The sequence below is a fragment of the Narcine bancroftii genome, chromosome 6 (assembly GCF_036971445.1).
Source record: "Narcine bancroftii isolate sNarBan1 chromosome 6, sNarBan1.hap1, whole genome shotgun sequence".
NCBI classification, from domain to species: Eukaryota; Metazoa; Chordata; class Chondrichthyes; order Torpediniformes; family Narcinidae; genus Narcine; species Narcine bancroftii.
Window position 1 is genome coordinate 242,730,180 of NC_091474.1, and position 27,573 is coordinate 242,757,752.

Here is a 27,573-nt window from a genome sequence, read left to right on the forward strand (position 1 = left end):
ACGCAGAACCAAAATTTTTCAAAGCCAGAACAGTCCCATTTGATATGAAAGGGAAAATTGAGGCATGGACTAGTAAGGCCAAACTGGCCTGTTCTATGCTGTAATTGGTTATATGGTTATTTTCCAGTGAGGAAATCGAGTGGGCCTTGGGAACATTACAAACAAACAAGTCTCCGGGAGAGGACAGCTTTCCCCCCCCCCAGCCCCGAGTTTTATACGGAATTCAAAGATCTGTTGACCCTGTTGTTAATGGGTGTAGTGAAGTGGGCGGCGGAGACACAGACTCTCGCAGGATCTTTTTCAACAGCTATCATTGTTGTGATACCTAAAGAGAACAGGGGCCCATTGAAGCCGTCCTCATACAGGCCTATCTCACTATTAAACACATCTTACAAAATAATAGCCAAGGCACTGGTCAATAAGTTGGGTCGGTGCCTGATCCGGATCAGGTGGGGTTCATCAGGAAGAGGCACTCTGCCAACAACTTGAGCAGACTATTTAACATTATACATTTGGCACAAGCAAAGCATGATCCAAGTATAATAGTTTTGCTAGATGTAGAAAAGGCCTTTGATCGTCGAGAATTACCTTTTTTGTTTAGAGTTTTGGAAAAATTTGGAATGGGACAAACATTTGTTCATTGGAGGGGAACTGATTGAATTCACTCTTTTTAGCAAAAAAAAATCTGCTCCAAATGTTGATTAGTAAATTTGCAACTGGCACCAAAACTGGCATCATAGTGGACTCTGAGGAAGGACATCCAAGTTTACATCAGGATCTTGACAAGTCAGAACAGTGGGCCAAGGAGTGACAAATGGAATTTAAGTCTGACAAGTGAGTGGGGATCCACTTTGGTGAGTCAAACCAGGACAGGACTTGGAATGATAGAACATCACAGCAAAGAAACAGGTCCTTCAGCCTTTCTAGTTTGTGCTATTATTCCGCCTCATCCCACTAACCTGGACCCAGTCCATATCCCTCTATTACCCTCCCATCCATGTACTTGTCCAAATTGTTTTTAATTGTTAAAATTGAGCCCGCATTCACCACTTCAGCTGGCAGCTCGTTCGACACTCCCATCACTCTGTGAGAAGAAATCCCCCCTAATATTCCCCCTAAGTGCCAGTGATGTGTAAACTAATGGAGAGGATGTTAAGGATAGGAGCTATGAGTATTTGGAGAAGTCCAGTCTACTCAAGGATAGTCAGCATGGCTTTGTGAAGGGAAGGTCATGCCTCATGAGTCTGAGTTTTTTTGAAGAGGTAACAAAAGAAATTGGTGAGAGTAGGGTGATGTGGTCTACATGGATTTTAGCAAGGCACTTGACAAGGTCCCCCACAAGTGACTCATCCAGAAAGTCATGAGGCACAGGATCAGTGGAAAATTAGGTGTTTGGATAAGAAATTGGCTTGTAGGAAGAAAGCAGAGTAGCAGTGGAAGGAAAATGTTCTGCCTGGAAGTCGGTGACTAGACAGGATGCAGAGTTGGGCGTTAAAGTGGCAGATGGATTTCAATCTGGATAAGTGTAAGGTGATGCATTTTGGAAGGACAAACCAAAAGGCTGAGTAAAGAGTTAATGGTCGGTTACTTAAAGAGTGTGGGATCCAAATCCATGCGTCCCTCATGGTCTCCGGACAGGTTGATAGGATAGTTAAGAAGGCCTATGGGATGCTGGGATTCATTAATAGGGGAAATGAATTCAGGAGTAGAGAGGACATGTTACAACTCTACAAATCTCTGGTAAGACCACATTAAAAATACTGTGTTCAGTTCTGGTCACCTTATTATGGGAAGAATGTGGAAGTTATGGAGAAGGTGCAGAGGAGATTTACCAGGATGTTGCCTGGATTAGGAAACAATTCTTATGAGGCAAGGTTATCAAAACTGGGACTGCTATATTGTTCTAAATTTCTCCCCTTCCACCCTTAACCCATATCCTCTAATTTGTGACTCACTATCCAACTTGCCGACATTTTGCTCAGACCTTGATGAATGAAGGCCCCAAGCCCGAAATGTTGGCTACGTATCTTTATCTTTGCTACATAAAGAACACTGTTTGACATGCTGAGTTTCTCCAGCATTGTGTTTTTACTAGGAAGCCCAATCAAGATTTTTAAAAAAATATTCCTATGATGACAATCCTGACCAGACCAACTCAATCACTTTTGAACAGGGTGGGTGAATAAGGGATTGCAGAGGAAAGTTCAGAATTAGACAATGATGACCAGACCAGTCAGGGCAGTAAACTTCCTTCCCTAATGAATATGAGTAACTAAGTGGACACTTGCAATAACCTGGTCTTTTTACGGCTAGTATTGTGGATACCGGATTTTAAACCCAGATTCATTCAATTCATAATCTGGCATCAGGTTTAGCTTTTCAAAGATTGCAGGTAGAGGGAAGGCAGCGAGTTGCACAGTTATAATGACATTAAGGGCGGCGATAGTTAGTACAATGCTATTGCAGCGCCAGCGCCTCTGGATTCATATCCAACACTGTCTGTCAGGAGTTTGCACGTTCTCCCCGTCTCTAGTGCCCCAATTTTCTCCCACCCTTCAAAACATATGGGGGTTGTAGATTAATTGGGATATTTGGGTGGCATGGGCACGTGAGCTGGAAGAGCCTGTCCCTACATATCTAAATGTTAAAAATTTTGATTTAAGGAGCTGATGGCATCAGGTGGCTTTGAAATTTGGCAGAAAAGCCTGTTGCGCGAAGTCTGGTACATCCTGTTGCTACTGCATCATGGTTTACAAGCTCCATGAAGCAATTTTCAGACCAATTCAGAGACAAATTCTCTTTGCTCTCCAGTGAATTCAGCACCTCAACTAACTGAGACCCACCTGTCGCAGACAGCTTGAGAGGTCTGACTACCATTTCAGCTGGCTCCCTGTTGGAACATCAATTCACAAACTGCTCATATCACAGGTTTAGCAACACCCCTATAAATGCCATGTTTACTTTATGCCGTTTTCTGTTGCATGCCTTTACAAGATTGCTGACCTGCCAGATTTGCATGCTGCACACTTAGGTTCCTCTCACCATTGTGCATGGTACGTTGCTATACTCAGTCATTAAACACTGTAGCCTCTTGTGTGATCTAACAGGAACGTGCATTTTATGCATAGTAGCCTTACATTTTTAAATTTAGGCATGTAGCATGGCTAATAGGCCCTTCTGGCCCACGAGCCCATACTGTTTAAATGCACCAATTAACCTACAACTCCTGTGCATTTTGGAACATGGGAGGAAACCAGAGCCCCTGGGGAAAACCCACACAGACACGAGGAGAACGTACAAACTCCTTACAGACAGTGCCAGATTCGAAACGGTGAAACGGTGTCGCAGTAACTGTTATGGTAACCGTACTGCCTCGCTTCCTTGATCAAGCCAACAAAAAAAAGTGAAAGCATCAATTCCCACGCAGACAGATGATAGTTAGAGACATCAGTAAAGGTGTCACAGGACTCACAACACCAGGTTCAGCTGCACCCCCTCCACCATCAGACTCCTCAACAATAAAATTAAATCAAGGCGCATTTAAGAACACTTTTTCACTTTGTTTCTTTTCCTCTCTGTATTGCACAGTTGTTTACATTTCTTTATTTGTTGACGTATACAGTTTTTTTTGCACTACCAATAAATAAGTGGCAATTCTGCCTCGCCTGCAGGGAAGAGATTTTCAGGGTTGTATGTGATGTCATGTATGTACTCTGACAATAAATCTGAAACCAATAGACTCACTGTATAATCAATGACCTTCGAGCTGAGATCATTAATCTAAAGTTAAAATAGCACTTCATAGAAGGTAAAGACATATCAGATGTTGTCAAAACAGCGCAATTAATCACAAAATTAACCCACTCGAAAATTTCCAATGATGTCCACACTATCCCATAGAATGAAAACACAGTTAAAGATTCAAGATCCCTTTATTGTCATGTAACAGCATAGAACATGCAATATTACTTGAAGTGAAAGTACAATGCTGGAGAAAGTCAGCGGATCAATACTTCAAGCACTGTGTCTGAAGATTTTTGCATTTTACTCCTAATATTACATGAAGTTGCCTTCTGCCTGCCGTAAGGCAGACAGAATCACCATTAGTGAAGTCTGGTGCCCCTTCCAATAAGGGAGAAAGAGAGCCAAATGAGTCCCTTCAGAGGCAGTGCCCGTGGATTTGCCTCCAAAGCTCCCGCAGCCTCTGCAGCTACACACGCTCCTGTTCGATGCATCAACAGCCCAAGCTCCAGATCTACAACTCTGATACAATCAGGAAGCCCTTCAGGAGCCCTCCTTGCCCTCAGCACCCTGTCGATCCTGATTCCAATACCTGAATCCTTTGAGCAAGTCTCCAGCAGCCCGCAGCCTGTGAGGGTCACCCATCAGAAAGTCGTCTGCAGCCTGTGTGTGTCTTTCAGTCACTGAATCCCTCACTGGTCTGTTAACCTGGTCACTGTCCTGAAGGGTTGTTTCCTTTACTTCTCAATGGAGATGAAAGGGGGAGGGGGGAAGGGAGGGGTTGTTCTCCCCATTTCTGGTCCCCTGCACCATTTCGCTGCGCCCCCAGAGGCTGCAACCCCTCATGGCCACTGCCAAGTACAACCACCAACGTCTTGGAAACAGACTCTGCGGTTGCAGTACTTTACCCATAAACACCGTTGGACCATTAAGAAGCCATTAGAAGTCTGTATGGAACACCTGACATTAGGACCCTTTGGAGCAGCGCTGTGTCTCCACTCACCGCCCTCCCAGGTCCGCACCAGCAGCAGCTCGGGCAGTGCCACCGTTTATTTTGCCATCGATTAGGTATAAAAGCTACAAGTAATTCAGTTACCACAACTATGCGATCCATTGATACATGCACGTCATGCAATGTAATCCACTACATTCAGTACGCTTTGGACGGCCTCCTCCACTCTTTTGTGGGCTAAACTTGAGCTTCCTGTAGCCACCTTTTCAACTCCCACTGCCTACCCCAACCATTCCTACCTGTCTGTTCTCAGCCTCATCCATTGTCAAGGTGAGGCTCAAGGTAAACTTCAGGAACAACACATCATATTCCCTCTGGTCAGCCTTAAACCCTAACAGCATGAACAATGATTTTTCTAATTTTAGGTACACCATCTGGCACCACTTTCTTTCTTATTCATTATTAACTCCTTTTCTCTCTAACCTTAATGACCTCCTTCCATAGGACAATGCAGCACAGAAACAGGCCCCTTTGACCCTTCTAGTCTGTGGCAAGCCGTTTTTCTGCCTGGTCCCACTGACATGCACGTGGACCATGTCCCTCCATACCCCTCCCATCCATATACCTGTCCAAATTCTTCTTAAATGTTAAAACTGGGCCCGCATTCACCACTTCAGCTAGCATCTCGCTCCACACTCCTTCCACTCTCTGTGTGAAGAAATTCCCCTTCTTGTTCCCCATAGAACATACAGCGCAGAAACAGGCCTCATTGGCCCTTCTAGTCTGTGCCAAACCATTTTATTTGCCTAGTCCCATTGACCTGCACCCAGTCCATAGCCCTCCATACCTCTCCCATCCATGTATGTGCCCCCAGCAGCAATTGAGAGATGCATAACCAAATGGGTTAATTTTAAAACAAAACTTAATACAAAATAAACTAACAATAATAGAATTAACCAAATAAACTTAACACCTGAACACAAGCCTTAATGGCAACTCTATACAAACCACAGATTATTATATGGTGTATGTGGACCATTACAGTCCAAACTCAAATGGCTCCCCCCCCCAAAAAAATTCCCAAAACAAAACCCCCAAGTTAGTCACATCAAGTCAGTCAGTCAAGAAGGAACAGCTCACAGATCTGGTCTCCAGGCTTGGGATTATTTGTTTCCTTGCCCATTGATCTTTTAGTTTGAGGGTATATCCAGATGACCGTGGTCCCTATAGACATTTAACCCTGTCAGGGGAACACAAGACTTGCTTGAGTTTCAAATGTGGTAACAACCATCTTTACTTCCTTCACCTGGGGAATTTTCAGTGACCTCCTGGTCACCGCACGAGGTTCATTCCCCCGAAGCCCTCTTTAGGGTTAACAAGTGACCTTCTGTCACGCAAGTCCTCTTCTTTGGACACCCTGGCTTGAGTGGACCCGTGATTCCTGCCACACAAAGTCCTCCTCTTGAAAGGGGACAGAAGAGGCACTGGTCAGAGCTGCACACACTCTGGGGATCAGAGTTCCCCCAACTACTGTCAGAACTGTGCTGGCACCCTTGGATAAAGTAGCTCAGTCTTCCTTTTTCCACTGAAACTACTGGATGAGCGCACTGACATACAGCTCCAGATGAACAAAGCAACTCAGCGGGTGGCTTGTTGAAGCTGCCGGGTGAGCACTGTCTGACTGCCTGCAGTGCAATCCACTGACTAACCTCTTCAAAACCAGTGCACTGGGCTTTTTAAACTGCCCAGCGCATGCCTCCAGCTCTCCCCATTGGTGGAGAGAAGTTAACAGCCGCAGGCTCGCTCTCCTCCAAGCCCCTGGACTTCCAGCACATGGTTCCTGTGCTTTGAATGCTGTCAAAGTTCCCTAGTGGTAGTCCAGCGCCACTACAGCTCCTAGCAGCTATCAAATCTCCCGCAGTAGGTACAGACCTGTCCTCAGTCAAAAATAAAATTACACCAAAGTCAAAACAGCTGTGAATGAGTTTCTCCCCACCAAATCATTCAAGGTTTTACCCAACCAGAAAACCTGGATGAACAATGAAATCCGGAACTTGCTGAGAGCCAGATCACAAGCATTTAAGTCGGAACTCATTGAAAGAAGCCATTTCCGGGACAAGCGCCATGCTCAGCTTTGATTAGATGTTTGCGTTATCAAGATAAAGAAACAATATTAAGAGTGGCTGTACAAATTAAAAGGAGGAGATTTTAATTGTTATCTTGATCCAATTTTGAATCGTTCACAAAAGTCAGTTTTACTGGAACTAAAACTGCAAAGAGGATTTTGATTTTGATGAAGGACTTGAATTTGATAAGATATTTTAAATCCAAAGGAAAAGGATTAGTCTTTTTGGCATGACTTTTTTTCAAGAATACATGTTTTTAACGTCGGAATGGTTACAAGGAAGAGTTTTGCATGCAAAGTACGAAGCTAAGATTTTATCTGATCATTCACCACTTTTGATGACATGTTTAGTTTCTGAAAAGGAAATCATCTTATAGATGGAGATTTAATCCTACGTTGTTGAAAAGGGTAGATTTTTGTGACTTTATAAGAAAACAAATTCAAGAATTTTTAAGAAATAAATTCGAATTCAGTGGATAATGTTTATTTTATGGGATGCTTTGAAAGCGTATTTAATAGGTCAGATAATAAGATACTCAGCTAAAATTAATAAGGATGATACTAATTAACTGGATCAATTGGAAAAAAATAGAGAGCTTGGAAAAGGATTTGCAGAAAAAAGCTTCTGATGAAAAAAGGAAAAGTTTAATAAAGAAGAAATTTTATTATAATACGATTCAGACTAATAGAACCGAAAAATTAATTGAGGGAACTAAACAAAAGTAGTATGAATTGGGAGAAAGAGCCCAAAGTTCTTGCTTGGCAACTGAAAACAGAACAAACTTCTAGAACAATTAATTCTATTAAGAAGAATTCTAAGAAGATTACTTATAATTCTCAAGATATAAATGATTCATTTAAGGATTTTAATTTTAATTTGTATCGATCCCAGTTTAAATGTGACGAAGTTCAAGTTGATAATTTTTTATCTCAAATAAACTTATCTACTTTGAATTGTCAAGATCAAAAGGATTGAGATGCTCCATTTATGGCAAGAGAAATTAGTGAGGTACTCAGTTCTTTGCAAAGTGGTAAGTCACCAAGGGAGGATGGTTTTCCCCCCGAATTTTATAAGAAATTTAAAGATTGGTTAACACCTCTTTTTATGGAGGAGATGAAACAAGCAGCAGAAACTCATTCTCTACTGGAATCTTTTTTCAAATGCAATCATAACTGTGATACCTAAGAAAGATAGAGAGGAGAAGGACAGAAAAGAAAAGAGTCCGGGGCAGGTAAGAAAACTTTTTTAAAAGTCTCTTACCAGGGTCTGCGGGGAGGAGTCGGCGTCGGAGGCGGCCATTGGTCGAGCGAGCGTACAGGAGAGTGTGTAGGGGTAAATTGGTAAAAGGCCAATAAATAAGAGGGACAGCGAGCGGCCAGCGAGTGAGTGGCCCAGTGAAGGAGTGGGACTTCCAGACTTTGGCTCATCAGGCTTCGGCGAAAGCAGGCGGAGAGAAAGCTAAGATAGTCTTTATTACTTCATTGGGGTAAGGGATGAGTGTTAAGGCTGTGTGTTGTCGGGAGTGCCAGATGTGGGTGGTCCTGGAGTCTTCCAGACTCCCGGATGTCCATATCTGCACTAGGTGTGTCGAGCTGCAGATTCTCAGGGACCGTGTTAGGGAACTAGAGCTGCAGCTCGATGACCTCAGGCTGGTTAGGGAAATAGAGGAAGTCATAGACAGGAGTTACAGCCAGGTGGTCACGCCAGGGCCATGGGAGGATGAAAGGTGGGTAACTGTTAGGAGAGGGACAAAAAAAAGTAAGGTGCCAGAGATGAGCCCTGTGAATGTAACCCTCAGCAATAATTACGCCTCTTTGAGCACTGTTGAGGGGGACGTCAAATTGGGGGGAGCGACAGTGGCTGTGCCTCTGGCATGAGGTCGGCCCCTGTAGCTCAGAAAGGGAGGGAAAGGAAGAGGAGGGCAATTGTGGTAGGAGACTCCATAGTTAAGAGGACGGATAGGGGATTCTGCGGACGCAGCAAGGAGAACCGGATGGTGGTTTGCCTCCCTGGTGCCAGGGTCCGGGATGTTGCTGCTCGTGTCCCAGATATCCTAAAGTGGGAGGGACAGGAGCCAGAGGTCGTGGTACATGTAGGTACCAATGACATAGGGAGAAATAGAGAAGAGGTCCTAAAAAGTGAGTACAGGCAGTTAGGTAGAGAGTTAAAAAGAAGGACCGCAAAGGGGGTAATCTCTGGATTACTCCCTGTGCCACGTGACAGTGTGAATAGAAATAGAATGAGGTGGAGGATTAACACGTGGCTGAAGGGGTGGAGTAAGGGGCAGGGTTTTAAGTTTCTGGATAACTGGGACCTTTTTTGGGGGAGATGTGACCTGTAGAGTAAGGACGGGTTACACTTAAATCCCAGGGGGACCAGAATCCTGGCAGAGGTATTTGCTAGGGCTACTCAGGATCCTTTAAACTAGAATGGTTGGGGGGAGGGAACAAAATAGTACAGAGCAGTAAGGAGAAGGTTAGAATGCAAACAAAGAAAGTTTGTAGTAAGTATTTGAATATGGATGGGCAGGTGATAGAGAAGGGAAATGCTCTGGAAGAAGATGAAGGGCAATTGGCAGGAAAAGTAAATAATGTTATTAAAGATGAGGGAAAACAGGGATTAAAAATTGGGAAATCTCTGAAATTCATATATTTTAATGCCAGGAGTATTGTAAAAAAGGTGGATGAGCTGAAGGTGTGGATTGATACTTGGAAGTATGATGTGGTAGCGATTAGTGAGACATGGTTGCAGGAGGGATGTGATTGGCAACTGAATATCCCTGGGTTTCGTTGTTTTAGGTGTGATAGAGTCGGAGGGGCAAGAGGAGGTGGGGTTGCATTGCTTGTCAGGGAAAATATTACAGCGGTGCCTAGGAAGGATAGATTAGAGGGCACATCCACGGATGCTATTTGGGTGGAACTGAGGAGTAGGAAAGGAGAGGTTACACTTATAGGGGTGTATTATAGACCACCCGGAGGGAACCGAGACCTAGAGGAGCAAATCTGTAGGGAGATAGTAGATATTTGTGATAAGCACAGGGTTGTAATTATGGGAGATTTTAATTTTCCACATATAGATTGGGAAACACATTCTGTGAAAGGACTGGATGGGTTAGAGTTTGTGAAATGTGTGCAAGATAGTTTTTTACAACAATATGTAGAGGTGCCGACCAGAGAAGGAGCAGTGTTAGATCTACTGTTGGCAAATGGGATGGGTCAAGTGACGGAGGTTAGTGTTGGCGAGCACTTCGGGTCCAGTGATCATAATGCCATCAGCTTTAATGTCATTATGGAAAGAGAGAAGTCAGGGCCAAGGGTTGAGGTTTTTGATTGGGGAAAGGCTAGATTTGAGGAGATGCGAAAGGACTTGCAGGGTGTGCATTGGGACAATTTGTTTTATGGGCAGGATGTAGTAGAGAGATGGAAGTCTTTTAAAGATCAGATTTTGAGAGTGCAAAAGCTTTATGTTCCTGTTAGGTTAAAAGGAGGGGCAAAAGGTTTGAGAGAGCCGTGGTTTTCAAGGAATATTGGAAACTTGGTTCGAAGAAAAAGGGAGGCGTACATTAGATATAAGAAGCATGGAGTTAAGGAGATGTTTGAAAGATACATTGAATGTAAGAGGAATCTTAAGAGAGGAATTAGGAAAGCTAAAAGAAGGTACGAGGAAACTATGGCAAGCAGGGTGAAAACTAATCCAAAAGAGTTCTACAAATATGTTAATGGTAAGAGGAAAGCTAGAGACAAAATTGGTCCCTTAGAAAATCAGAGCGGAAAACTGTGTGTGGAGCCTGGAGATATGGGGGAGATATTGAACAGTTTATTTTCTTCGGTATTCACTAAGGAGAAGGATATTGGGAGATGTGAGATAAAAAAAGCAAATTGGGTAAATATGGGGAATATAGAGATTACAAAAGGTGTAGTTTTAAGGCTTTTGAAGAATATAAAGGTGGATAAGTCTCCGGGACCAGACGGGATCTTCCCCAGGACATTGAGAGAAATGAAGGAGGAAATAGCAGAGGCTCTGGCGGTAATTTTCCAAATGTCATTAGATATGGGGATAGTGCCGGAGGATTGGCGCATTGCGCATGTGGTTCTGTTATTTAAAAAGGGTTCAAGGAGGAAGCCTGGCAACTATCGGCCTGTAAGTTTGACGTCTGTGGTAGGTAAATTAATGGAGAAAATTCTTAGAGATAGTACTTATAAACATCTGGATAGACAGGGTCTGATCAGGAGCACTCAACATGGATTTGTGGGAGGAAGGTCATGTTTGACCAATCTGATTGAATTTTTTGAAGAGGTGACTAGGAATGTGGATGAGGGTAGCGCAGTGGATGTTGTCTATATGGACTTCAGTAAGTCCTTCGATAAGGTACCACATGGAAGGTTAGTTAGGAAGGTGCAGTCTTTAGGTATAAATTTTGAGATAGTCAAATGGATTGAACATTGGCTGAAAGGGAGAGGCCAGAGAGTGGTAGTGGATAATTGTCTGTCAGGTTGGAGGCCGGTGACCAGTGGTGTGCCTCAAGGATCTGTATTGGGCCCATTGTTGTTCGTTATTTACATTAATGATCTAAATAATGGGGTGGTGAATTGGATTAGTAAATATGCAGACGATACTAAGATAGGTGGAATAGTGGATAATGAAGAAGGTTTTCAAGGATTGCAGAGGGATTTGGGCTGCTTAGAAAAGTGGGCTGAAAAATGGCAGATGGAATTTAATGCTGATAAGTGTGAAGTGCTTCATTTTGGTAAGAAGAATCAGAATAGGACATACGTGGTAAATGGGAGAGCATTGATGAATACAGAAGAGCAGAAAGATTTAGGAGTAACGGTACATCGTTCCCTGAAGGTAGAAACTCACGTGAATAGGGTGGTGAAGAAGGCTTTTAGTATGCTGGCCTTTATCAATCATTGCATGGAATATAGGAGTTGGGAGGTGATGTTGAGATTGTATAAGACGTTGGTGCGGCCTAATTTGGAGTTCTGTGTGCAGTTCTGGTCGCCTAATTATAGGAAGGATATAAACAGAGTGGAGAGAGTGCAGAGAAGGTTTACCAGAATGTTACCTGGGTTTAAGCATCTGGAGTATAGGGAGAGATTGGACAGATTAGGTCTTTATTCTTTGGAGCGTAGAAGGTTGAGAGGGGATTTGATAGAAGTATTTAAGATTATGAAAGGGATAGACAGAGTGGATGTGGATAGACTATTTCCGTTAAGAGGAGGAAAGATTAAAACAAGAGGACATGAGTTAAGAATTAAGGGGCAGAGGTTTAGAGGTAACATGAGGGGGAACTTCTTTACTCAGAGAGTGGTAGCCGTGTGGAATGAGCTTCCGGGAGAAATAGTGGCGGCGGAGTCAATTGTATTATTTAAGAAAAGGTTGGACAGGTATATGGATGAGAAGAAGATGGAGGGTTATGGGCATTGTGCAGGGAGGTGGGACTAGAAAGGGATGTTTGGTTCGGTGCGGACTAGAAGGGCCTAATGGCCTGTTTCCGTGCTGTAATTGTTATGTTATGTTTTTATGTTATGTTAAAAACTGAATCTTATAGGCCAATATCTTTGTTAAATGCTGATTATAAAATTATTGCCAAATAGAGTGGCTAAATATCTAATGAATTTAATTCGTATGAATCAAATGGGCTTTATTAAAAAGCAGCAATCTGTCAATAATGTTGCTAGACTGATTAGTTTAATACATTTATCTCAAAAGAAGGGTGATTTATCAGTGGCAGTAACTTTAGATGCTGAGAAGGCTTTTGATAGGTTAAAATGAAATTATTTATTTAAGTTATTAGAAAAATTTGTTTTTGGATCTATTGGGTCAAAACAATATAAAAATCCCTCTGCTAAAGTTGTAACTAATGGACAAATTTCTTATGTTTTTCAATTATCTAGATCAAGTAGACAAGTATGTCCTTTGTCATCAGCTTTGTTTGTTTTAGCAATAGAATCTTTAGCAGAGTTAATAAGACAAGATTCTAAGATTAAGGATGTAAAGATTAATCAGGAGAAATACAAGATTAATTTATTTTCTGATGATGTTTTGATTTGTATGACAGACCCTATAAATTCTTTCCATCAATTATATATAAGATTGGGAAAATATGGTGAAATATTGAGTTAAAAGATTAACTTTGGACAAAAGTGAAATTATGCCCCCTGGTTAAAGGTGATTATACTCAATGTAGAAAATTTGTTTGATTTAAGTGGCCAGAGGATGGAATTAAGTATTTGGGATTCAGGTTGATAATGACTTAAATAATTTATATAAACTGAATTATTTATCTTTACTTAATAAAATTAAAGAAGATTTGAATAGGTGAAATAATTTGCCTATAACTTCAGTAGGTAGAGTGAATTGTATAAAGATGAATATTTTAACAAGGGTTCAATATTTTTTTCAGTCAATTGCTTGTTTGATTCCCCCAAAATTTCGAGTATTAGGAAGTTTTTATGGAAAGGAAAAATGGCGAGAGTTTCTTTGGAAAAATTGACTTTCAAGTTTGAATTGTAAGGTTTGCAATTTCCCCATTTAAGGCAGCTAAATTGAAATTTATTAATGTGATGTTTGATGTAGATAAAACGCCATCTTGGGTTAAAATAGAATTGAGTAAAATAGGAGGAAATAGTGCACAGGATTTTATTTACAAATGGAATTCAAAATTGTTAAAAGGAAATAGAGACACACCTGTTCTGAACCATTTGATTGAATTATGGGGTAAAATAGATTATAACATAGGCGGGAAAGGTCTAATTTCTCCAAAAAATCCCTTTATATCAAAATAGTCTTCCTTTTTCTATGGATAATCAATTTCTGAGGATTTGGAGTAGAATGAGGGATTAAGAAAATAGAAGATTGTTTCGAAGCTGGCAGATTTATTACCTTTGAATGAATGAAGAATAAATTTAATGTCCCAAATAATACCTTTTTTTTGGTTATTATCAGGTTAAGGCTTTCTTGGTTAATAAAAATTAGGTCCCAGTTTGATATTACCTAGGCAGAATGAATTAGAATTATTGATTTTGAAGGGCAGTTTAAAGAAGTTTATTTCAGTGATGTATAAATTACTTCAAAAAGAAACTCCTAAATTAGGAATCCATAAATTGAGACTAAGATGGAAGGTTGATTTAAATAGACAAATAGATGAAAAGATTGAATGCAATTATGTAGAGAAAATATGACAAAAATTATTAATGTTAAGTATAGATTTGTTCAATATTATTTTTTTATCAATTATATTTAACTCCTCAAAAATTTTTAAAAAATTGTACCCAATATTATCAGATCTATGTTTTAGATGTGGTCAGGAAGTTGGTTCCTTTCTGCATTCTACTTGGATGTTGGTTAGAGGTATGGAATTTTTTTGGAGAATATAATTGGGGATAAACTCCTACAGGACCCGATGTTATTTTTGTTGGGTAATATTAAAGTGGTTAGACCGAAATTGAGGTTAATTATGTATCAAAATGAATTTTTACGAGTTGCTTTAACTGTTTCTAGGAAGTGCATGGCCATTACTTGGAAATCAAATACAGATTTAGTGATGGAGAGATGGTACACTGAACTGAGAAGATAACATAATTTTACATAACAAATGTCAATTTTTTTGGAAACTATGGAGCCCATATTTACAATGTGTTGGTTTAAAAATTTGAGGGACTCGCTGAAAGGCCACCCTATTGGTAACCCCCAGCACCATTATTAGTATTTGTAGTGGCTACTACGGTAGAGCTACTAAAGAAATACAAACACACGCCAGAGTAGTCAACTCAAGACTGGTTTATTGAACCTTTACAAGCGGCTTTTATTCCCTGCCTATCCCGGGCTCCACAGGACAAGGTGGGACCTTGTTAAGGGACAGCTGTTGGTCCACGGGACCAGCAGGTTTAAATTGAGACTTGTTAACGTCCCAAGCCTTTCCATCTCTCTTAATGACGTGGAATGATCCTTTGTATGGTTTTTGTAACGGTGCCCCTGGGACCTGTCTACGAACAAAATACGAAGTCAGCGTTCAGGAGTGATGGGGGCACTTGTTGTCTATGGTTTCCGTGCCAGTTGGTAGAAGTCGGCTTGCAGATGATGCAGACAAGTCTTCTTTTGGAGCTGTGTGTACCCCCCAGAAGAACCCATGGTAGCTCATTGACCCAGTTGGGGCTGGTGAGTCGGGCCTTAAGCGCAGATTTAAGCTGACGGTGGAAACGCTCCACCAGGCCATTGGACTGCGAATAGTATGCCGTGGTGTGGTGTAGCTGCGTACCACATAAACGTGTAAGGGTAGACCATAAAGCCGAAGTGAACTGTGGCCTGCGGTCCGAAGTTATGTGCATAGGCACACTGAATCTAGTGATCCAGTTAAGGATGTACTCTCTAGCACATGTTTCAGTATCACTGGCTGGTAATGGGATGGCCTCTGGCCAGCGCGTGAAACGGTCTACCACTATTAGAATATACTTCATGCCCTGTGACACTGGTAATGGTCTGACCAGGTCCACATGTACGTGCTCGAACCTCCTGCATAATGTCGGGAAAGGCTGAAGGGGTGCCTTGGTGTGGCGCTGAATCTTTGCAGACTGACAGAAGATGCACGTTCGTGTCCATTGAGCAATGTCTTTCTTCAGTCGATGCCATATGAACTTATTTGACATGATCTTGACTGATGTCCTAATGGATGGATGTGACAAACTGTGAATGTAGTCAAAAAGAAGTCGCCTCCATCCCAATGGGACGAATTGGCTAGGATAGCCTAATGATACGTCATAAGGAAGTTCTGGTCCACCGTGCTGCGGTGCCACCTGCTGAATGTCCAGTCCAGTAACGGCTGTACTGTATGCCTGTATATCAGGATCCATGGACTGTGCCACAGCCAGTTCAACAATGTTGATTCCACCTTGAATATGGTACACACTTGGTCTAGACAGCATATCCGCGACTAGATTGTCTTTTCCTGAAATGTGGCGTACGTCCGTAGTGAATTCTGAAATGTAGGACAAATGGCATTGCTGTCTTGCCAACCATGGATCTGTCATTTTGCTAAAGGCAAAATGAGTGGTTTATGATCTGTAAATGCAGTGAAATGTCGACCTTCCAAGATATAACAGAAGTGCCGTGTGGCTAGATATAATGCCAACAGTTCTCGATCAAAGGTGCTATATTTTACTTCTGCTGGTCTTAAATGGTGACTGAAGAAGGCAAGGGGTTAATAATGGCCATTGATGCATTGTTCAAGAACTGCAACCACAGCAGTCCCTGAGGTGTCGGTGCTAAGTGTCAAAGTAGCTTCAAGGTTGGGATGTGCAAGCATTGCTGCTTTGGCCAATGCTTCTTTGGCGGACATAAACGCGACCTCTGCCTCCGAGGTCCAGATAATGTTCTTGTGTTTGGTGGAGACGATGTTAAACAGTGGTCGCAGGATGTCAGCAGCTCCAGGAATAAACCTGTGATAAAAGTTTATCTTTCCCAAAAACTTCTGTAGACTGACGGTAGTAGGTTTGGAAAAAATACGGACAACGTCTACCTTGTTTGATAATGGGAATATGCCATCTGCTGTGATTTTGTGCCCTAAGAACCCCATGGTTGATCTGCCAAATTGACATTTGTCAGAGTTGATTGTTAGACCAAAGTCTTGGAGCCGTTGGAAAAGGTGGCGCAAATGCAGGCGGTGATCTTGCTCATTTTGACTTGCTACAAGGATGTTGTTCAAGTAAATGTATGCAAAGTCAAAATCCTTGCCTAGAGCGTCCATAAGCAGCTGGAAAGTTTGCGCAGCATTCTTTAATCCAAACGGCATTCTAAGAAATTCAAAAAGTCCGAACGGGATAATTGTTGTTTTGGGAATGAGATCCTCATGAATCAGTATCTGATGATATCCTTTTACCAGATCAACCTTGGAGAATATGCAACAATGATGTAGATGGGCAGTGAAATCTTGTATATGAGGAATTGGGTACCTGTCAGGTGTAGTGACATCATTAAGCCTATGGCAATCGCCACAGGGTCTCCATCCACCTGTCTTCTTGGGTACCATGTGCAATGGTGATGCCCAAGGACTGATGGAGTGTCGAATGATACCCAGCTCTTCCATTGCTGTAAACTCTGCCTTTGCTTGGAGCAGTTTATCAGGTGCAAGACGACGAGGCCTGGCATGAATCGGTGGGCCTGAAGTGTCTATGTAATGAGACACACGATGGGCTGTTTTTGAGGCATTTAAATTAAAAGTGAGAATATGAGGAAGTTTGTTGAGCAGAGCAGCATAGGCATCCTTGTGCAGCGTTTGCACCCCGAGCTGGGAAACTCTCCCTTTGCCACATGCCAGTGGGTATGTCTGAAAGGTGGTGGCATGAACTAATTTCCTCCATTTCACATCTACCAGTAAGTCATGGGATCGTAAAAAGTCCGCACCCAAAATAGGTTGAGCAACAGAAGCTAAGACGCAATTCCAATGGAATGTGGTCCGACCTATTTCAATTGTGATCCGTCATGTGCCAAAGCTGGGAACGGTAGTTCCATTCGACCCTCGAAGAGCCAGGTGTTGTTGTTTTAGTGTCCTTTCAAAATAGATCGGCGAGAATAAACTAAGCTCAGCACCTGTGTCTACAAGAAACTTGCGCTTACCCGCATCGTCTTGAAGATACAATAGGCCCGTATTTGCGCCAGCTGCCGAGGCCACTACTGGCAGCCGGCTCTTTTCATTTCCTGCCTTTTTCCTGTAATAGGTTCATGGCTGGACGCATTTATGGGGATTTTTCCCCCAATGGCGATGGTAAAAACACCACTCTCGACGTACGTCAGCACGTTCCTCCTTTTTTGATTGGACTGTAGATACAGGACGCTCATAGGACGCAGGAGATGTATCTGCTGCCAAAACAGGCTGTATTTGAGTGGACTCTTGTGTAGGAGTACGATAGAGACTGTCAGCCTCCCGTGCTATTTCATGGGGACGGCGGAAATCCACGTTAGCAATGGGTATGGCGATGCGAGCTGGTAGCTTTGATAGGAATAAGGTTTCAAAAAGCAGGCAATGAGAATGACCATCCGCCAATGCAAGCATCTCATTCATTAGGTCTGATGGATTCCGGTCACCCAGGCCTTCCATGTTCAAAAGCCACATGCCTGTCAATTCCAATCCACGGGACCAGCAGGTTTAAATTGAGACTTGTTCCTTTCAGCAGGGGACCCAGCTGATCAACGTGCTGTCCCTTGGCACTCAGTACCGCTAGCATGCCAGCCCTTAGGTAAATCTGTGCACTGCACTGACGGTGGCGGTTCGCAATACCGCGCTGAGTGCCCGCTCGGCCTGCTACACAGCCGCTACATCACCCCCCTGAACCATCACCGTAAATTAAAACGCCAGACACACTCGTCTTAGGTGGACGTCCGTAAAGAGAGCAATCACTGTGCTGGGAGTAGGCTATAAGCCCCCAAATAGCCTTCGGGATACCAAGGAGCAGATAAGTAGTCATATTTTGGAATGGTGCAGGAAATAAAGGGTTGTAGCTATGGGGGATTTTAACTTCCTTAATATTGACTGGCACCTATTGCCTGCCAGAGGAATAGATGGGGCTGAATTTTTCGGGTGTGTACAAGAAGGATTCATGACACTGTGTGTGGACTGGCCGATGAGAGGAAAGGTCACACTGGATCTGGTTCTGGGAAATGAACTTGGTCAGGCAGTGGACCTCTCGATGGGGGAGCATTTTGGTGAGAATGACCTTAGCTTCAACCTAGCTATGGAAAGGATATAAACAGTCAAACTGGGAAATGGCTTAACTGGGGAAGGGCTAATTATGAAGGGATGAGATAGGAACAAGTGAGAGTAAATTGGACACAGATGTTTAAGGGTAAAAGCCCACAAGTAATGTGGAGGAAGTTTAGAGACTACTTGTGCTGGGTTCAAGATAGGTTCGTCCCTCTAGGACAAGGAAAAGATAGTAGGAGAAGGGAACCGTGGGTGACGAAACAGGTCAGACAAATAGTCAATCAGGAAACAGGAAGAGCTCACAAAAAGTATATGGTGGCCAGGAAAGAGCTTAAGAAGGGACTTAGGAAAGTTCTAAGAGGGCCTGAGAAGGCCTTAGTCTGTAGAATTAAGGAGAACTCCAAGGTGCTCTATGGGTATGTGAAGAACAGAAGGATGATGAGAATGAAGGTGGGGCCACTAAAGGATAAAGGAGGCAACACGTGACTGAAGGTAGAGGAGGTTGGGGAGATCCTAAATGAATACTTTGCTTCAGCATTCACAGTATTGATCAGGGTGAGGTTGAAATTGAACAGGCCTGTGTGCTGGACATGGTAGAGATTAAGGAAGAGGAAGTGATGAATCTTCTTAAAAACATCAAGATTGTGAAGACCCCAGGGCCAGACGTGATATTCCCCAGGCTGCTGTGGGAAGTGAGAGAAGAGATAGCTGGGGCAGTAGCTATGATCCTTGAATCCTCTTTGGTCACAGGGGAGGTGGCAGAGGACTGGAGAATGGCAAATGCAGTCCTCTTGTTTAAAAAATAGAGAATCCTGGGAATTACTGACCAGTGAGTCTTGAATCAGTACCCTTGTGTGCAAATTAATGGAGGGATTCTTAAGAATAGGAGCTATGAGCATTTGGAGAAGTCCAGTCTACTCAAGGATAGTCAGCATGGCTTTGTGAAGGGAAGGTCGTGCCTCATGAGTTTAACTGAGTTTTTTGAGGAGGTAACAAGAGAAATTGATGAGGGTAGGGTGGTAGATGTGGTCTCCATGGATTTTAGGAAGGCAGTTGACAAGTGCCCCCACAAGAGACTCATCCAGAAAGTCATGAGGCAGAGGATCAGTGGAATCTTGGCTGTGTGGATAAAAACTTGGCTTGTAGGAAGAAAACAAAGAGTAGTTGCTCTGCCTGGAGGTCGGTGATTAGTGGACTGCTGCAAGGATCTGTTCTGGGACCCCTACACTTTGTGATATTTTTATAAATGACCTGGATGAAGAGGCGGAAGGATGGGCCAGTGAGTTTGCGGATGACGCGTAGGTTGGAGGAGTTGTGATGGAGCTGAAGGTTGTCAAAGGTTACCAGAGGATATAGACAGGATGCAGAGTTGGGCAGAAAAGTGGCAGACAGAGTTCAATCGGATAGAAATGAGGTGATACATTTAAGAAGGACAAACCAGAAGGCTGAGTACAGGGACAATGGTTGGTTATTTAACAGTGTGGATGAACAGAGGGACCTTAGGGTTCAAATTCATACATCCCTCAAGGATGTCACACAGGTTGATAGGATAGTTAAGAAGGCCTATGGAATGCTGGGCTTCATTAATAGAGGGATTGAATTCAGGAGTGGAGAGGACATGTTGCAACTCTACAAATCTCTGGTAAGACCACACTTCGAGTATTATGTTCAGTTCTGGTCACCTCATTACGGGAAGGATGTGGAAGCTATGGAGAGGGTGCAGAGGAGATTTACCAGGATATTGCTTGGATTGGGAAACAAATCTTATGAGGCAAGGTTTGCAGAGCTGGGTCTTTTCACTTTGGAGCGTAAAAGGATATGCGGTAGGGAGGGTTTAGTACTGTTTTTTAGGAAGGAATATATGGGTTGGCACAACATCGAGAGCCAAAGGGTCTGTACTGTGCTGTATTGTTCTACGTTCTAAAACTGATCAGCAAACTCCAAGTCCTGACACTCAACACCTCACTGTGTAATTTCCTCACCTCCAGACTACTATCAGTGAGACCATCTACTCCACAATCTCCATTAGTACCAGAACACAGCAGGGTTATGTTCTTAGCCCCCTTCTCTACTCACTTTACACCTACGACTATGTGGCTCAATACGACACACCATCTACAAATTTGGCGACGATACCACGTTATATAAAGTTGAGGAGTCAGGATGCAGGATGGAGATTGAAAACTTGGCTGAATGGTGCACCAACAACAACCTTGCACTCAATGTCACCAAAACCAAGGAGCTGATTGTTGACTTCCAAAAGGGAAAACCAGAGGTGTAAGATCCAGTGAACATTGGGGATCAGAGGTGGAGAGAGTGAGCAAATTTAAGTTCTTGGGAGTCATTATCTTGGAGGATCTTTCCTGAACTCAACACACTAATGGCATCATGAAGAAAGCACGTCAGTGCATCTACTTCCTCAGAAGTTTGCGGGGTTTGATAGGACACTAGAAACCCTGGCAAATTTCTACAAATGTGTGGTGGAAAGGCTGATTCACGTCTTGTATGGGGACACCAATACCCTGAGCAAAAATCCCTTCGAAAAGGTAATGGACACTGCCTAGGACATTACAGGCAAAACCCTCCCCACTATCAAGAACATTTACAGGGAACACTGCTGTCAGAGAGCAGCAGCAAATATCAAGGATCCACACCACTCAGTAGACATTCTGTTCTCACTACTGCCAAAAGGAAAGAGATCTAGGTGCCACAAGACTCATACCACCAGGTTCAGGAACAGCTGCTACTCCTCTACCATCACACTCCTCAACAACACAAAAGCCTGAAGTGTGACAAGCCATTTAAAATTCATTTTCTGCATTCGTACTTTGACTTCTTCCCTGTAGATCTTGGTGCAGTCAGTAACAAACATGGTGAAAGGTTTCATCAGGACATTGCAACAATGGAAAAGTGGTATCCGGGCAACCGGAATCTATCAATGCGAGCCGACTATGGTTGAACACTGACATGAGAGGTATCAGATGCTGAGTACAAACAAAAATCAGTGGCAAAACATTTTTAGATCAGTTGAATTAAACCAATGTGTCAGCATCATTATGCGATTTAACGTGGCAAATTCAAGTTAATTTAGTGTTTCTCCAATTTCCTATATCTGTTACAGCAAATCTGAAATTATCTTTGTGTTCAGCTTGAGGTTATCTATCATAATTCTAATTTTGTTTCAGGGAGCAGACCTTTTGGAAAAAAAATTGTTGTCCAATGTTATCTATTGTGGAATTTAACAAACAATCCTTTGTTTCACTGATGCAGGATTGTCCAATGCCTTCAGACTCATCTCTGAAATAATGGAGAGAAATCGTAGATTATCTGGCTCTCGGTCAAAATTTGCAAAAACAGAAAGTAAGAGGGGGAGGGGGGCGTAGCAAGATGGCGTAGGAAGAAGATGTGCAAAACCACCTCTCCCCAGCTGAACTATTCAATGCTCGAATTATAAAGTTTGGAAAACCTGGAAAAAGATTCTGAAGATATTTGAAGTCAAAAGAGATACAAATGGCTACAAATGTGAAGAAAGCTAAAACTCAATTTAAAAAAAAACTGCTTTTTATAAGTGCCGAAGAATTGATGCCCACTCACCAGAAAGAAGCCATGGGCTTGATTGAAGCTTCTCCCAAGTCACAGTGTACACCCAGCAGGCTGAGTATTAGACCAGCACCCGTCTTGCAGCCGCAAGATGGCGCCGGTTCTGCAGGCCGCTCAGCGTGGTCGGAAATGCGCGCCCGTGTTGCCGGGCGCACAGACGAAGCAGCCTAGTGGCGCCTAGCGACGTCCTCCACTAACCAGCACAAGACCGTTAGCGTGGCCGGCAGCCCGCAGTGGTGCGTTGGAAGATGCACCTATGCGGCTGTTGGGGCTTTCAGGCATGTGCGGGAATATGCGCGTAAGCAAACGGCTGGAGTGAGTTTGGACTGTGGGGGGGTCGACCCAACCAGCATCGCACCAAAGAAGTTAGCCCGACTTTGGCGGGGGTCCAAACCTGCAGCTGGACAGTGCGCCCAGCAGCGACTGCAGGTGAAGAAGGGGAAGAAAGATCTGCCCTGCTGGAGACACAGGAACAGGCAACTTTAACTACAGCAGCCACAGTTAAAGAAGGTAGGCCTCAAAGGGATGCTTTCATTTAAATGTCTCAAGGAATGGGATTGAAGCTATTTTTACTGTTTTAGAAGGTAATGCTAAGATATTTTCCATGTCTTTTCTAATGACTTCACAGATGAATCAAGGATTTAAGGGAAGAATGAACAGTATTTGTGAAGTGTCATCTGTAAAAAAAGATATGTCTACAGTGAAAACTGATATTAATAAATGTCTGAAGGCGGTTGATACAGTGCAGGATAATTTTAAGAAAATTGAAGAGGCATTTCTTGAATTTAGAGATCAAGTGGAACAAAATAGAGAAAAAACTGAAAAGTGGAAGATTCTTTCACGGGCTGGGAAATTCAGAAGAGAGAGTTGTTGAAGATTGATTCTTCTCGAGTTGGTGTAATAATGTGAATATAGTGGGACTTGCAGAAGATACTGAAGGCTCGGATCCGGTTAAGTTTTTCAAGAAGTGGATTCCAGATACTCTGGATGCTGAATTTTTCCTGGACGGCTTGGAATTAGATAGAGCACATAGGGCATTAAGGAAGAAACCTTACCCAGGACAGCCGCCCCAGGCTGTCCTATTCAATGTTTGAGGTATCAGGATAGAGAAATGATTTTGGGGATGGTTGTTCAAAAAGCTCATCAAAGTCAGGCTCCACTGATAGTTCAGGGTAATAGAGTATTCTTTTATGCAGATTTGAGTCAAGAGATAATTATGAGAAGCAAGGAATTTAAGTCAGCTAAAGAGGTATTGTGGAGAGAAAAGGGTATAAGTTAGCCTTGTGGTATCCCGCCGTGTTGAAAGTTTTCTGTGGGAATTATCAATCTCAATTCTTTGAGAGCGATTGCAATGCATTAATGTTTGCAAATTCTTTGCCAGATGTGTGTGTTTGATCTGATCGTCCACAATCACCAAAGAGGAGAGTATCTGACAAGAAGAACGGGAACGAGAAGAAGGGGGAAATCACGCAAAGTCTGCTCGATATTGAGGACCCGGAACGACCTTTGTCTGGACTGGAGTAAGTAGGATGAACTTGAACAGGACAATTAATTTCTAAAGAAGCTCAGCTGGTTGGGGTGGTGGGGGTGGGGTGGGGGAATGACTCTGATACTTCCGAAAAGTCATCTGCCACTGGTGGTATTGTCCACACCCAGTTAATTGGGAACTTACTACATTTGTTGTAGTTTAGGGGAGATTTTTTTTTAACATTTTTTTTATTCTGTGTTTTTTTTGTGTGTAGTTTTAGAGGGGAAGGGTGGGGGGGTGGGAGTGTTTTTTTTAATATATGTATTCTAAAATCATAAATAAAGTTTTTTTTAAAAAACAGAAAGTAAAACAAAGTGTCTTACAGTCTCAACAACGGAGCCGGAGTTCCTTCCTTTCCAAGGAGGAGTCTTGGAGAATGCAATGTACTTCTCATTCCATGTGCTGGACAAACTTCCCTCTGTTGGGACAAAGAAAAAGACAGCAGGGTGTTGATGAGAACCTGGAGACAACACTTTACCAGGCTCAGCTTGCATACTTTAGAGCATGCCAGAGAGGGAGTCTCACTTGGGTTGGAAATCAGAAGAACAATTAAAAGTGGGGAGGGTGGGCGCATTCCTTACAGAACTGGGAAATTTCTCTTCGCTTCAAACAGCAGGGGCAAGATTGACAAAAAGAGGTTCTCAGTCAGGTACAGGGCACACACATCTGTGGGACCGGTGCTGGGGAACCAATCAGAGAAGCTACACTTGGTGCGGGATACGGAGCCTCAGGCTTGAGTTTGTCAAACCCGTCTTGACCATTTCGGAAGCTTTTAGGGAGGTGAATTTGTGGTATCTTTTGGCAAAACCGTCAACTTAAATTTAAATTTCTCAATTTACAACACAGTAGAAGCCAATTCCGGCCATTTAAACCGGTGCCGCCCAGTAACGACCCCATATATTTTGAAGGGTGGAAGATAACTGGAGCACCCAAAGGGAACCCACGCAGACAGAGGGAGAAGGTATAAATGGACAGTAGCGGATTCAAACCAAGGTTGCTGGCGCTGTAACAGTGTTGCACCAACCACTACGCTACCGTGTCCCCATCTCTGAAAAGTCCGGCAATTTATATGGAGAACTTGGTGTCTGGACTGTCATGAGGTTGGCATTATAACAAGGACGTACTTATTCCTGACAAAGGACTCAGGCCCGAAACGTTGGTTACCCCTTTCCTTCCTGAAGACGCTGTGTGACCTTCTGAGTTTCTCCAGCATGTTTGTGTGTTGCACTTGACCCCAGCATCCGCAGATCATCTTGTTCAACTCATGAAATTAACTTCTATCAGAAAAATTTTACACAACTGTGAAAAGGAGAATTGGGAAAAACAATTTGTTGCCTAATGATGAAAAATCACGTATTTTAAACAGAAACAAATCTGAGGGAACGTCGTAGAATGAAAACAAATTTCTGCGCCAAAGCCCTGATATCATGTCTTGATGCATAACTCCAACAATGCAGCTCACTGGTTTGGGATTCCTTTGCCTGTACAGCTCTAGAGCAGACAACTTGGTCGGCATGGATGAGTTGGGCCTTTCTCACTGGTGCATGACTCTTTTGCTGAAGTACAGAGATGTCCGGGATATCCTCATGAAGATACTTTTCCTATCCATGTACCGCCTGAAGGTCTTAAAATTGTGCCCACCACAACCACATCCTCTGGCAACTCTGCCAATGGTGGAAAAAAATTGCTTTGTGGTTCCCTTTTACATATTTCCCTTTCATCTTAAATCTATGGCCTCAGTTTTAGACTTGCCTTCTCCGGGAAAAGGCTACAGCTACTTACCTTATCTTTGTCCCGCATGATTTTATAGACAATACACCAAAGTGCTGGAGAAACTTAGCAGGTCATGCAGCATCCATAGGAAGCCAACATTTCAGGCCCAAGCCCTTTGCCAGGTATAAGCAAAACAGGCAGGCTTCTGATAAAAAAAGGTAAGGGGAGGGGGGGAGGGAAGAAGGAGAAAGGGGCAGAAGGAAGAACACAGGCTAACAGGCAAGAGGTAAAAAGCAAAACATGAATGTCTGCAGACGCTGTGATTGAAGTAAAAACACAATGCTGGAGAAACTCAGCAGGTCAAACAGTCTACTTTATATAGCAAAGTTAACGATACATAATTAATGTTTTGGACTTGAGCCCTTCATTAAGGCATGGAAAAATGTCAGTAGGCATCTAAACAGAATGGGGGCGGGGTAGGAGGAAGTGCACTGTCCTACAGGCAGGAAAATGGGAGGGAGGGCACACCAGCAAGCCGAGGGAGGAGGGATGGCTCTGTGAATGGAGAGGAAAGGGGATGGAGAACTGGAGGAAAGGAGACAAAGGGGAAGAAGGGAGAATAGAGAGCAGGTCAGCAGAAATCAGAGAAGTCAATGTTAATGTCATCCAGTTGGAGAGTGCCCAGACAGAAAATCAAGTGTTGTTTCCCCAACTTATGATAAAAGCTGGATGTAGGTCAGAGGGTAGAAGTGATAGGAGGAGATGGTAGCTCTCTGATAGGAAAAGGAAAGAAAGGGGGTAAGGAGCTGGAGGAAGGGAGACAGAGGGATAAGGGTTAACAGAAATCAGAGAAATCCATGTAAATGCCATCTGGTGGAAGAGTGCTACAGAATACAAGGTGTTGTTCCTCCAGTTAACAGGTCGCCTCCATTTGGCAGTGCACAAGGCCATGGTCAGGTATGTCGGCGAAGGAATGGTGTGTAGCATTAAAATGATTGGCCACTGGGTGGTCCTTGCTATTGCAGTGACAGAGTGAAGGTGCTCAATGAAATGACCTCCCAGCCCACGCCCAGTCTCACTAACATAGATGGGGCCATGTTGGGAGTAATGGATGCAGTAAATGACACCTACAGATTCACAATAAATCCAGTTTTGTTGGAATTTGGGAAAATGAGGGGGATCTCAATGAAATATTTTGAATGTTGAAAGGTATGAACAGAGTAGATGTAGAAAGGTTGTTTCCCATGGTGGGAGAGTCCAGCAGACGAGGGCACAACTTCAGGATTGAAGGGCATCCGCTTGGAACAGAAATGCGTAGGAATTTCTTCAGCCAAAGGGTGGTAAATCTGTGGAATCTGGAGGCCAGATTATTGGCTGTATTTAAGACAAAGATTGATTAGCTTGATTAGCCTGGAGATCAAAGGTTATGGGGAGAAGGCTGGGCAGTGGGGCTGTGGGAAAATGGATCAGCTCATGTTTAAATGGCAGGGCAGACTCAATGGGCTTAATAGCCTATTTCTGCTCCCATGTCTTATGCTGGAGAAACTCAGCAGGTTGAGCAGCATCTGCGATCAAGATCAGTCTCCATAATGGGTTTCAACCTGAAACATAGACCATTCTTTTTCTCCCACGGATGTTGCATAACCTGCTGAGTTCCTACAGCAGATTTGTACTCAACTTGGAAAATAGTGGGTTTAGAAGAGGTCAGTTGGATAATCATCATGTTGAGGAACTTTGGGGGACATCCGATGCGCTCTAGTATTTGCCAAAGCCCTTTCCTGCTCACGGTGTCGAAGGCTTTGGTGAGGTCAACAAAGGTGATGTAGAGTCCTTTGTTTTGTTCTCTGCACTTTTCTTGGAGCTGTCTGAGGGCAAAGACCATGTCAGTGGTTCCTCTGTTTGCGCGAAAGCCGCACTGTGATTCTGGGAGAATATTCTCGGCGACACTAGGTATTATTCTATTTAGTAGAATCCTAGCGAAGATTTTGCCTGCAATGGAGAGCAACGTGATTCCCCTGTAGTTTGAGCAGTCTGATTCCTCGCCTTTGTTTTTGTACAGGGTGATGATGGTGGCATCACGAAGATCCTGAGGCAGTTTACCTTGGTCCCAACAAAGCCTGAAAAACTCATGCAGTTTGGCATGCAGAGTTTTGCCGCCAGCCTTCCAGACTTCTGGGGGGATTCCATCCATACCTGCTGCTTTGCCACTTTTCAG

General features: G+C 43.2%; 1 protein-coding gene across 4 annotated transcripts in view; it reads right to left on the reverse strand.

The window, feature by feature from the left end:
* lin9 (lin-9 DREAM MuvB core complex component) overlaps positions 1-27,573 on the reverse strand; it is a 184,220-nt gene that overhangs the window by 64,488 nt on the left and 92,159 nt on the right. For 2 of the 4 annotated variants that reach the window (XM_069887828.1, XM_069887826.1), the window contains exon 3: positions 23,969-24,063. The exons of 1 other annotated variant lie outside the window; for it this stretch is intronic. In XM_069887828.1, the coding sequence (XP_069743929.1) occupies positions 23,969-24,063 (95 nt within the window). Of the gene's footprint in view, positions 1-23,968; positions 24,064-24,809; positions 24,897-27,573 lie in introns of those variants that run through there. One more of the 4 variants, XM_069887827.1, reaches the window with a different exon arrangement.